This window comes from Cervus elaphus, chromosome 14, assembly GCF_910594005.1.
Source record: "Cervus elaphus chromosome 14, mCerEla1.1, whole genome shotgun sequence".
NCBI lineage: Eukaryota > Metazoa > Chordata > Mammalia > Artiodactyla > Cervidae > Cervus > Cervus elaphus.
In genome coordinates, this window is record NC_057828.1 from 70,344,948 (window position 1) to 70,357,271 (window position 12,324).

Sequence of the window (12,324 nt, forward strand, 5' to 3'; positions counted from 1 at the left end):
TTCGGTGGGGGAGGGAGCCGGGGATGAATGGCTGTGTTTGATCTCATAAAGCCACCGAATTTGTCAAATGGCATTTCTGCCGCTGAGCAAAAGAACAAAGTTAAGTACGCAGGGCGCTCGCCAGGTGTGCTGCTGTGTGCAGGCTCGCTCCCTGCCATTTTTCATCCGAGCTCTGCGCTCTGGCCCGGCCCAGTGGCGGGGCTGCATGCCTCGGGGAGGCCCTGACAGATGCAGGTGGCGCTGGTGGGGTTGAGTACAATAGCAGAGGGTCCCTTTGGACTTTCTCTTCTTTCAGAGAGTTGGAGGCAGCGGTTTACTGGAGCACTCTTTGATCTTCACTTAGCTTTATTTTGTCCTGTTGTCCCACGACTTTTATTGGCTTTTCAAAATTAATATCGAGTTATCCCTAGTCCTTGGTAGCCAGATGTGTACCCAGAGCTGGATTTCTAAGCCACGTGGCATCCTTCTGATCCCACAGCGTTAAACTGAAAATGTCGCGCTTTATTTCCTAACGTGGACTTGAGTTGCTTCAAGTGGGTGGCTTAACAGACGACAGCAAATGAAACAGCTCACCTATGAAAAATAAGAGCTGCCAGTAATTCCCTCAGTCTTCTCTAAGGTGTCTCAGGACCATCTGCAGAGCTCTAAGAATTTCCAATATAGAGCTATGCTAGCATTTTCCAACTTTAAAAATATTCTTCTTCTTCTTCTTCTTTTTTTTTTTTTTTTTTTTTGCAATTTCATCATTTGAGATGGGATGTTTCTTACAGTTTTGAGGCATACCTTCTTGGGGACAGTGTTTCGTGAAAAGTGGTTAAAGTGGAGGTAATCTTTATGTACGTAATATTTTACAACCAAGAGAATGAGACATTTTAGATGGTTTGAAAGCATCAGCCCTCACCGCCCGCCCCGCCACCGACTCCCAGTCGCTGTGATGAGCCTCAGAGGGCCTCCCCGGGACACACAGCTCACACAGCCCCTGACTGTGGCTCAGAGGAGGATGGAACTTTCCAGGCTTCTGCCTAGGAAGGGCAGAGGCAGCGGGGCTCCTGGCTGGAGCCAGCCCCAGGGGATGGGATAAGCTTTAGAGTCACCATGCCTGTCAGTGTCTCAGCACCTGGCTGGTCTCCCCGTCTTGGATTTATTCCTCCAGACTCCCTCTCACTTTCCCAGTAGGTGTTTAACGAGCTCTGTAAAGACTCGCACTGTCTTGGAAGGGGCGTTGAGAAGCCCTGTGTCCAGGTGACGCTACTCCCACGGGAGCTGGTGCAACACTCGTCCAGGGGCCTGGGGTTTATCTGGTCCAGACTCCAGCTGCTTAGCTCCCCAGCTGTCATCTTCTGGAGCTCCCTTGAGGTAGTTTAGCTGTCGTGGCCTCTTTTGCTCCCAAGGCCCGGCCAAGTAGCCTCTGAATGAGCCTACAGTGGCTCTGAATTAGTTTGCTGGGATTAGGCCAGTGGATAAGAAGGTCAGGCACTGTCCCTTCCTGGGCTCAACTTTTGAGGGGATGATGGCCTGGAAACTCATTTGCCTGTATATCCTCACATTTTTGTTAAAAATGTGTAGGCACTTACAAAGCTTTTGTTGTTTTTTTTTTGGCCATGCCAGGTGGCATGCAGGATCTTAGTTCCTCAACCAGGGATCAGACCCGTGCCCCCTGCATGGGGAGTGTGGAGTCCTAACCATTGGACCACCAGGGAAGTCCCTTACAAAGCATTTTAAATAAAAGTCTGAGAGGCAGGCAGATAGGGAAGAAGAAGCTAAATGAAAAAGAGCTATTCTTAGGCCCTCCAGAGTTTAGATGGCAGCCCCAAATATGCCTTCGAGTAGCCTAAGTTATAATGCAGAAAGCCCGATTACAAAAGTGAACACGAACCTCTGTTCTAAAGATGACAGCCTTTAATTCAAACGAATAAAAGGAGCAAAACAGAAATAGAGACACAGACACAGAGAACACGCATATGGACACCCAGCGGGGAGAAGGGGGTGGGGTGAATCGGGAGATTGGGGTTGCCATGTACACACTACTGTGTATGAAGCCGATAACTAATGAGAACCTGCTGTGTCGCTCAGGGAACTCTCCTCACGCTCTGGCTGACCTTAATGCGATGGAAATCCAAAAATGAGGGGGTATCTGTATGCTGCTACGGCTGCTGCTAAGTCGCTTCAGTCGTGTCTGACTCTGTGCGACCCCATAGACGGCAGCCCACCAGGCTCGCCCATCCCTGGGATTCTCCAGGCAAGAACACTGGAGCGAGTTGCCATTTCCTTCTCCAACGCATGAAAGTGAAGTCGCTCAGTCGTGTCCGACTCGTAGCGACCCCATGGACTGCAGCCTATCAGGCTCCTCCATCCATGGGATTTTCCAGGCGAGAGTACTGGAGTGGGGTGCTATTTCCTTCTCCGGGGTACCTGCATACATAAAGCTGATTTGGGCTTCCCTGGTGGCTCAGACAGTAAAGAATCCGCTTGCAATGCAGGAGACCCAGGTTCGATCCCTGGGTCGGGACTATCCCCTGGAGAAGGGAAAGGCTACCCACTCCAGTATTGTTGCCTGGGAAATCCTGTGGACAGAGGAGCCTGGCGGGCTACAGTCCATGGACCACAAAGAGTCAGACACGACTGAGCGACTACCACTTTAACACTTTAAGGCTGATCTGCTTTGCTGTCCAGTAGAAACTAACACAACATTGTAAGGCCACTCTACTCCAGTAAAAATTAAGAGAAAAAGGAATTGCAGAGGACTAAGAGGGGTTGAGGAAATGAGGCGGGTGAAGGACATGTTTTAGAAAAAAGGAGTGCGTTCAATGCTCACGAGCAAAATCGCAAGGGACCTGAACTGCTTTCCATTTTGACAGGATTTGGCCCTGGAAGAAGCTGTTCTGGAGGAACTGACGCAGAAGGTGGCCCAGGAACACAAAGCCCACAGGTGAGGCGGGGCTGCCTGGCCCAGCGCGGCCGCTGTCCTGGCTGAGACGGAGGTGGTGGCCCCCCACCCCGCAGCCGGCGGCTCGAGTCCCCGCAGTTCTGTTTCTAGTAGCAAGTGACTCAGCTCTCTTCTGAGAGTGCATGTAGATTGGAAAACTGTGCTCCCTGCCCCTACTGCCCTTGCTTTTTTTCTCTCTTCCTTTTTTTTTTTTTCCTTTCTTCCCCCCCATCGCCCCTTTCTCCTGTTCTTCAACACCAGTAGACCCACACTGATGCGGAGCTGTTGGCCAGAGGAATTCCTCCCTGTGATCTTCCTAAAACTCTGTTTCTGGACTTGGGAAGCCTGGGGCTGCTTGTGCTGAGTGTAGACCTCAAGAGCTACTTTGGGTGGGAAAGTCAAGATCCGGGAGAAAAATGGTGAGATTCAAGTCATCACCGAGAGCTTACTCAGGGCCGCTTGGAGCTCTTTGGGATGAATAGAAAATAAACAGCTTCCCTTCCAACTAAACCACCACCACTTCCAACCTCAGAGGATATGTGCAGCCGTCCTAGGCTCTCTTAACTTGGTTACTTGGCTCCCAAATTATCATCCTCATCATCTTTTTCCTTTCCTCCTTTTCCCCTTCTTTTTTTCTTAACAGTGGAGATTTGTTCCCCCAGGTTGGAGAAAAAAAAATTTTTTTTTCCCCCAGCAGTCAGCATTATTCACCAGGACATCTGGCATAATCCATGTTCATAGGGCTGTGGCTCTCAATTAAATGCTTTACCTTCCTCTTATTATTCCCTGTTGAGTGAAAGGCTACTGGGGGAAATGTTAATGAATTACTTAGTAAAGCACTGTGCCTACAGTTGGGTGATGATGGCTTTTCCCAGAACTAAAGCCACGGTTCTGGAATTTGCCACCAGGAGAGTCGGGTCTTCCACTGATTTTATTGCCCTTAACCGTTTCCTCCTTTGATACTCTTTTGGTTTTAGTGGAATCCTGCCAGCAGAAGCTGAGCTTATGTACATCAACGAGGTGGAACGTTTGGATGGATTTGGACAGGAGATCTTCCCTGTGAAGGTAGCATCCCCTGTCCTTGCTTTAGCTGTCTCAGAACAGCACAGGCATTTGGAAAACTAGTGTTGCTTGGGAGCAGAGAACCAGAAGGCTTGGCTTTCTCATTTCTACATGCCATGAGTTAGCAAGTCCAATTTACTTTAGTGAAAGCAAACCCTTTTTTGTTAATGGAGAGATTTTGAAGCTTTCCACAGTCCTCTGCAGACTGTCTCAATTGTAAGACAACCTTCTGAGTGAGTAGCCAATACCAGCCCATCTGGTGCCGAGAAGTTATCAAGGTCACAGGTGACCTTACAGCGGGACACGAGGCAAACGTCACGTGTGCCTTAATACAGATCCTCCCCAGCAGTTTTCCTCCCCAGCCTTTTCTTTTCTCTTCTTGGGGCTGATGCAGTGATAACTGTTTGTGAGGAAGAATGAAACATTTCCTGGATACAATTATACTTTATTTCTCTGGCTCTAGAGAGCCTCTGTTGTGGATTTCCAGCCCCTTTGGTGTTTTCTGGAAAGTATGCCTAAGAAATGGTTGTAAGCACATCCCACCCTTTGCAACAAATTCACCTCCTGAAGTGAGGGTGTGGTGGTGGGGTCATGGTGCAAGGTCGTCTATAGAGCTGAGTCCATCATCCAAACTAATTTTCCTCTCTCTGGTGACCCACTTTACCAAAGACGGAGTTTTATCAGAAACCTAAAGCAACTGGCACATTTCAGCAATTTGGGAGACTCCTGCAATTTCAGCATAAACATTTCACTCCAAACTGGCTCCACTGGCTGTTTTATAAGTGTTCTGTTCCCCCTCTGTTGCACGTTTGCAATTTGCCTTAATGAGAACTGCCCATGTGTATCAAGTAGACTCGAGCAGGGTGGCCGCAGCTTGCAAAAAAGGCTAAATGGCTCTTTTTTAGATTTGTTTAATTTTCTTTTGCTTCACTAATGGCTGCCCTTCATAGGGTTGTAATCCATTTTCCTTGCAATAATGCCTTATGAAGCCATCTGCATCCCACTTACATTTCAGCAGCCCATATATAGTCATGATATTTTGGAAAATCAGAGTAAACTTTTCTCCACTTCTAGAAAACCCGACTTCTTGGGCCCTGGAGATTGGAGGTTTGGTTGTGGGGGTCATTTGCTTGCGTGGTTTTTAAAGTCATTCTGAACTGTGGGAAGCAGAGGCAGTGGAGACGGCGTTGAAATCTGCTCTGCTGGGTTCGGATGCATTTTTGAGTCTGTCCTTTAGTGGGAAAAGCGCAGGAAGCTCCCAGAGCTGCTCCGAGTGGGCAGACAGGCTCGGCTGACTCACGGCCCGTGGGTGTAACTCTGCTGGCCTGCTGCTTCCCCCCCGCCCCCCCCCACCGCATATCTGCTCATGACTCAGGTGACCACCTACAGACCGCGTGATTCCGGGTGACCCAAGGATGCGGGGCGGGGCGGTGTTACCCGTGGGGGCTGTGATGGAGTTGGCTGTAAGTGAAAAAGCAGCAAGGGCAGCCTGCCCGTGGTGACGGAGTCCCTCTGGGTCAACCTTCTTGACCAAGGAAGGTTTCAAACAAATGTTATGGCTATGTCCCAGGGACGACCATTTAAGTTTCGTGTAGGGTTTTTGTTGTTTTTTTTTTCCCCAGTGAGTGATTTCTCAAAAAATTTTTCAAGATTGGGGAGCAGGAATACCAGTGCATTTCTTGACAGGGCTTCCCCTCCCCGTCCACAAACACTGGGTGCCCGCAGCCTCCGGGGGCTCCTGTACTGTCAGAGCAGGTGGGCATGGGGGGAGGCAGCTTCTGGAATGGGTCACACCGGGTCTGGAGCCTCAACCCGAGCTGCCTGTGCTGTTCTGACGGGTGTGTGGTCCGTGGTTTTTCATCGTCCCACGCTGGTGGCCTGCTCCTCCCATGTCCCCATCTGTCCCCCTCGACCTCTGCACCCACCTCCTGGCAGCATCCCCAGGGAAGTCTTTCCACAGAATTTTCCTTTCTCTTCCCATCTCTACTTTGCCCGTCTTCATTTCCCACATAGATTTTTTTTTCTTTTAATCATGTAACTTACCTTTTAGCTCCTTGTAATTACTGAGGCCCTCTCCCCCATCCCGAGTTCTTTCTCGGCTCAGCTTTTGCCATCAGCAGTTGTCTTTCCCTTTCTCTCTCTCTCTGAGAAGATTCCTATGTGAATGGAAAGTTTTGGGGAAGTGGGTTGAGATGAGGTCCTTGAGAAGGAGGTCTTTGTGTCTTAGATGGGATCAGGTATTCCGAGGAAGGTTAGGGGTTTATCTTTGCTTTCCTGGGCTGAGTTGGGCGTGTCTCTCCCCTCACTCCACAAAGAGGACGCCTCCCAAGTGAAAGCAGGGAGCCGGGTGACAGTTTGCTCCCTGGATGCTGAGTCTTGCTCCCACTCTGCTCTCAAGAACACTGGAGGCTGGGTTATGCTTTCCCGGGCAGGAGGTTGGAGGCACCTGACTGGACCAAGAGACCGGCCTGAAGACAAGACCCCTGGCCTCTCCCAGACAGGGCCCAGCAGACTGCCAACAGTGAAGCTTACAGTCCACATGCCCTTCCTGTGCTCACAAAGGTCCCAGCCAGTGTTTAGCCTCCCACCCTGGAGCGTGAATAGATACTCAATCATCACACCCTCCAGGGTGCCCTGATAGGAATAACAGAGGTCAGCACAATGAGGATGAAGCACCCCAAAAGAGGCAGAGATTCTGCAGGGTGAAGGATTCCCCCATCCCTCTGTGAGCTTCAGGGATTTTACATATATATGTATAGGTATATATTTATGTATTACATATTACCTCATTGAAGGAGTAGGTTGCTTTTAAAAGAGAACATTCAATTTTGTTAATCTGGAAGAAAAAATAAAAGAGAACATTCAGAAAATAAAAACTCTCAGAAATTTATAATATGATATCAGAATGGTAAACTTAATAGACAGGTTAGAAGAGTAAGAAAAGTCTCACCAAAACCCCAAAGCTATGGAATGTGGGAGGCAGGAGATAAAAATTGGAGGGCCAGCCCAGATGTTCAGTATTTGAATAATGGGAGTTCTGAAAAGAGTGAACAAGGGAAACAGAAGGTAGTAATTTGAGAAAATATCCCAGAACTGAGGAACACGAGGTTCTAAATTGGAAGGCCGAGCATGGTGGATGCAAATAGACACACTCTAGGGCTTTAAGTGGTAGAACTGGATGCCTTTAAAGGAGAGGAAATGGTGACTGCTGGCTGCTTTAAACAAGATCTAAAGAATATTCAATTCCTCAAATTATGTGCCTGTATGATTGCACATATACAGTATGCATATATAATAAAAATGTATGCACATGTAATTTTGATTTAAAAGAAAAACAAAAACTAGAGTTAAAAAAGATATTAACAGATGCTCATGAAAGAGATCTTAACTGCCAACCAATCTGAGAAAAATCCTAAAATTCTTTCTTAAACGGGAAATGTGACAAATTGAGATAAAAGAAGAAAACGTATCTATGTAGTCTCTTAGGATGTGCAGTGCACGCCTCCCTTCAGGGTGCCTTGTTTCCCCAATGCTGTCTGTGACTCATTCCATGTATGGGCGAGAAATGGGGTGTGGTCCCCATGGGGAGGCTACCAGACCGCTGGGATGTTTTTCCTCACAACGATCTCTTGTTGATCTTATGCAGGACAATCATGGAAACAGTGTGCACCTGGGCATTTTCTTTATGGGGATTTTCGTGAGGAACAGAATTGGAAGACAAGCAGTCATCTACAGGTAGTCTGATTTGTCTCCTTTCTCCTTTTTCCCCTGTAGGTGTTCTCCCAAACCCCGTGGAGTATGAAAGTTATTCGGATGAGTTAAGAGCCAGACCGTGGATAAGAGTTGAGCTTTTCTCAACTCTAATAAGATCAGCCCCTCTGCAGGGTTTAACTGGTTATGGAGAAATTCCTCTCACTTTCCCTGGTGGTTTGTTTAGGGGCGGAGGATAGAGAATGCTCTTTGTTTCCACTGACTCCAAGACATTCATAGTTGAACCTCCACTGAGCCAGAAGTGTGGAACCAAGTTCTCTGAGTCTGGTTGGAAATGGGCTCTTTAGGCATGAGGCTCCTGCAGGATCCCCTTCGCCCAGATTACCCATGCTGCTGCTAAGTCACTTCAGTCGTGTCTGACTCTGCGACCCCATAGACAGCAGCCCACCAGGCTCCCCGGTCCCTGGGATTCTCCAGGCAGGAACACTGGAGTGGGTTGCCATTTCCTCCTCCAATGCATGCAAGTGAAAAGTGAAAGTGAATTCGCTTAATCGTGTCCGACTCATAGCGACCGCATGGACTGCAGCCCACCAGGCTCCTTCACCCATGGGATTTTCCAGACAAGAGAGATTACCCATGACCAGTCATTAAATCCAACCTGGCTTCATCCATTGCCCAGCGCGCCCTTTGCCTAACGCCATGTGCTATAAAGGTGCAAACTAATTTTTCTATTAGAGAGGGCTCTTTGTGAAAGTATGTTTTGAAAAATCAATGTTTGTTATCATTAATGAAAAGACGTTGATCCTTTTTTATTACTTTGATCCTTCAGCCTTCTTTTCCATTTAACAGGAGTGGAAGCAGCCTAGGGAAGTGACAGGGTGTCCCCTACATTACAGGTCCATGAGCTTGCCTTGTATTGATGCCCACAGATCCCACGCTAGTGTCAAAATCCGAAAAACTGCATGCTTACTTTCATTTATGAGGGCAGTGTGGCCTATTATTTACAGGAAAAGCAGCTTTCCTGCATGTGCATCTGATGGGCAGAGCTGCACGCAGTCCAGGGAAGATGATCAAAGACGGCTCTTAGAGGCAGAGCATGGTCCACCTTCTGGAAGTAAATTCTTGGCCAGCCGTGTACTTCTTGGATCAGCAGTTACTGCAGGTCATTTGGAGAAAGTTTTCCCATTAAAAGCTTCCTAATTGGCTTTTGTTTTCCTAGGTCCCCACCCTGCCATTATTTTTGTCCAGTTGTTTCCTTTTGCTCTTTGAATAGAGACATTATTGAAGGAGGAGTGGAGAGAGAGCGCTTTGGGGCTACAAAATAAGCTTTTTGATTGTTGGACATGTTTTTTACTTTGGGACATGTTGCAGGACTCATATACCTGCAACGAATTGAGCAAAATATATAAATGTGGGCAGAGTCAGAGCTCTACATTTTTATGCCCAGGTAAAGCTATCCAGGCCTTTTGTCCCACACAGTTCTCTGTAGCTAAGTCAGTGCTTGAGTCCAGAGAAGAGAAGCAGATAGATTTTGCATTTCGGCTCTCTGGATTAAATCGAAAATAGCAGTTTGAAAGTTCACTGGTCATAATAAGCCCCTCAAAGTTTTGTTCAGTTTCCTTGGGAACTGCTTCCAGCCCACTTCCTTTAGCATGTGCCATGAAACCCTGATAAGATGTGAATTTGCTGCTACTGTAGAGTCCTGTTAACTGTGCCGCTAAAGGTGCAGTCATACGGTGGAGTGAGGAGTGGATCCAGAATTTTGGCCGGCGATTTGAGGGAATGGAGCCAGAGAATATAAAATATCTTTTCTCTTTCGAGACCCTCAGTAAGGAGCATGTAGCTGTGAGGCCATGTAGATGTGATCTTATGGAACTATCAGTCAGCAGACAGCTTGCAGAGTACCTGTAGATGTATATAAACACAGATGACATTGGTGTAATAGAAGGGTGATTGGAGGAAAACCTGGAAGGGATCAATATAACTCATGCTGATAAGGAGAGTGGATAAGGCTAAGTCCTCCCCTTTGGCCTGAATTGCCTCATCTCCAAAGTGGGAAACTCGTCTACCTAGAGAGCTGATAAAAGAACTGGCCTTTATACAGATAGGAGGCAACATCCTTACTTTTCATTATTTCAGCAAGCATCTAGCGTATGCTCTAAACCAGATGTACTCTGTCCATGGAATACAGAGATAAAGCAAACAGAGTGTCTGTCCGAGGCACGGGTCCTATGGTTGAGCTTGGTTTAGTTAGGAATCTGATCACAGACATAAACCACTGTGATACAATGTGGTGACTGATGAAGGACTGCACCCGGCTCTTTCCTGGCATGTAGGTGGTTGGGAATGAGGAAAGGCTTCCTGGAGAAGGTGGCTGCTTCTGAGTCTTAAAGGAATCATTCAGGCAGAGATGGAAGTGCAGTGAGCAAAAGCAGGAAAGAAGGGAACTTCCATGGCAGTCCAGCAGTTAAGACTCTGAACTTCTACTACAGGGGGTGCGAGTTTGATCCCTGGTTGTGGAACTGAGATCCCTCATTCTGCCACAGCATGGTCAAAAAAAATTTTTTAAGTTAAAAAAAAAAGCAGGATGGAGAGGAAAAGGCAGTGGGCAGGGAATTATAGGTTGGGGAGCAGAGTGAAGGGCAGGTAATGTAAGAGATGATTAGAAACTGGCTCTAAATAGATGGGAAGCAGGAGCTTCCCTTCCCTTGTGTGGTGGTTCTGTGTATCTCATTTTAGGTCAGAGCTCTATAAGGAAAGGGAAGGAAATTTGTGTGTGTGAGTTTATATCACAAAAATGTAGACACAGTAAACATTCACTCAGCATTTTTTCTAAGTGGCATAATCAAATCTGTAGTGTACCTTGCAACACAGAATCTCCGTGGATTCTTCAGCCTAGGTTCCTGAAAATACATCATTTATTTTATTTTATTATTTTTTTTTTTGCTGCCCTATGTGACTTGTGGGGTCTTAGTTCCCAACCAGGGGTGATCCTGGGCATACAGCAGTGAAAGGCTGGAATCCTAGTCACTGAACCTCCTGGGAACTCCACACATGACTTTTAAATGACCTGCTCTCCCAGTATTGAAAATGGGGTTCATGGGAAAGACTTTGTCCATCTGGAAATATGAAAAACTAGGCAACAGAAGTCTCTTGCATATTTTCCTCCTAGCTCATAAGGGAAAGTGTACTTTATCAAACAGCAGCGTCGAGGTGGTGTATAGCTATTTAAGTAGATGCATATTGCATTTTATTTCCATTTCTGCTTTGAAGGAAGAAACGTTTAGCTTTTAAAACTACAGCTAAACCATCATTTGTAAAGTGAGGCTCAGTAATAGCAGATGACCCTCCTGTACTGTCATAAATGTCTGGAAAGTCTTTGGGCAAACACAGTGGGATTTCTTCTGCACAGGTGGAATGACATGGGAAACATCACCCACAGCAAGTCGACTATCCTGGTGGAGCTCGTCAGCAAAGAGGAGACCGCCCTCTTTCACACGGTAAACCAGACAGACAGTGAAGGCATGGCCCCACAGGCAGCTTGCTGTCTGACTTCTCAACTCCTAATATGCTCTGCTTGGTCTCCATGCCATGAGAGAATAAATAGTCTGTCAGACCCCTCACTTTCCATTATGTGCCCACTGCTGCCATTACTCATTTCCAAGGAGTGGTGGTGACCTGATGCTCACAATGCCAGGGTTCCAAGCTGAGTTTTACTGTAGGCTTTGCGTTCCTCCACCAGCCTCATTTGTACTGGATCACAATGTCTGGCATGCCCTTTACTAGTCAGCTCTTTTGATATGGCCTGGTATTTTCTTTCGCTGGCTTATTTGAATTTTCTTTGCCATCACAGCCCAAGCCTGATGTGAAGCAAACTGGTGATTGCCTTTCTGTTGAGTTCCTCCTTGAGAACCGAGGCAGTTCACGCACCTCTCTGCCTCTAATTGAATGATGCTTGATATCCATGCCACACTCTGCCTTGATTCATTTATTCATTTGCAAAGTACTCAGTTTGGCATGATGTAAAGATCATGCCAGATCACCGGTGTAACCCCAGCGCCATGGACATAAAGGATTCTCTAGCAGGCAGATCTAACATCCTTGGGTGGGCTTCATCAACATGACTGCCCCTGAATTTCAGCATGTTGGTATGTGGCTCAGGGGGCTATTTTGTGCCTGACATGAAGGGAGGAAGGGACGTGTCCCTGCCCAGAGGACTCGTAATGAGATGCATATATAAACAAATGTTTATTTTTTCCCCATTTCTTCTTTTCCAAGGATGATATCGAAAATGCCAAGTATATATCTCGACTGTTTGCTACGCGGCACAAATTTTACAAACAAAACAAAATCTGCACCGAGTAAGTAAACATTTCATCCATCTGTTCCCTGGATGGCTTGTTCCAGCTTAAATTCCTATGCTTTCGGAATGTTGTAGATCACCTTTTCTGCTCACTCGTTCGCCTCATTCCTTGTAGAAGCTAAAGGGGCACGCTGAAGCAGGGCGGGAGGGAAAGCGCTTTAATGATGAAGACCGTCTGGTGTTGCCTCTATGCCTAGGGGGAAAATGATTTGCAAATTGACTGTGAATGCTTGACTTCCTGGATGGACTGGCCAACATCAGT

The 12,324-nt window shown here is 47.1% G+C and overlaps 1 protein-coding gene across 2 annotated transcripts in view; it reads left to right on the top strand.

Moving 5' to 3' along the window:
* PTPN14 (protein tyrosine phosphatase non-receptor type 14) overlaps positions 1-12,324 on the top strand; it is a 183,451-nt gene that overhangs the window by 131,881 nt on the left and 39,246 nt on the right. For both annotated transcript variants that reach the window (XM_043923278.1, XM_043923279.1), the window contains exons 6-10: positions 2,859-2,929; positions 3,904-3,991; positions 7,635-7,723; positions 11,112-11,199; positions 11,978-12,060. In XM_043923278.1, coding sequence (XP_043779213.1) covers positions 2,859-2,929; positions 3,904-3,991; positions 7,635-7,723; positions 11,112-11,199; positions 11,978-12,060 — 419 coding nt within the window. The remainder of the gene's footprint in view (positions 1-2,858; positions 2,930-3,903; positions 3,992-7,634; positions 7,724-11,111; positions 11,200-11,977; positions 12,061-12,324) is intronic.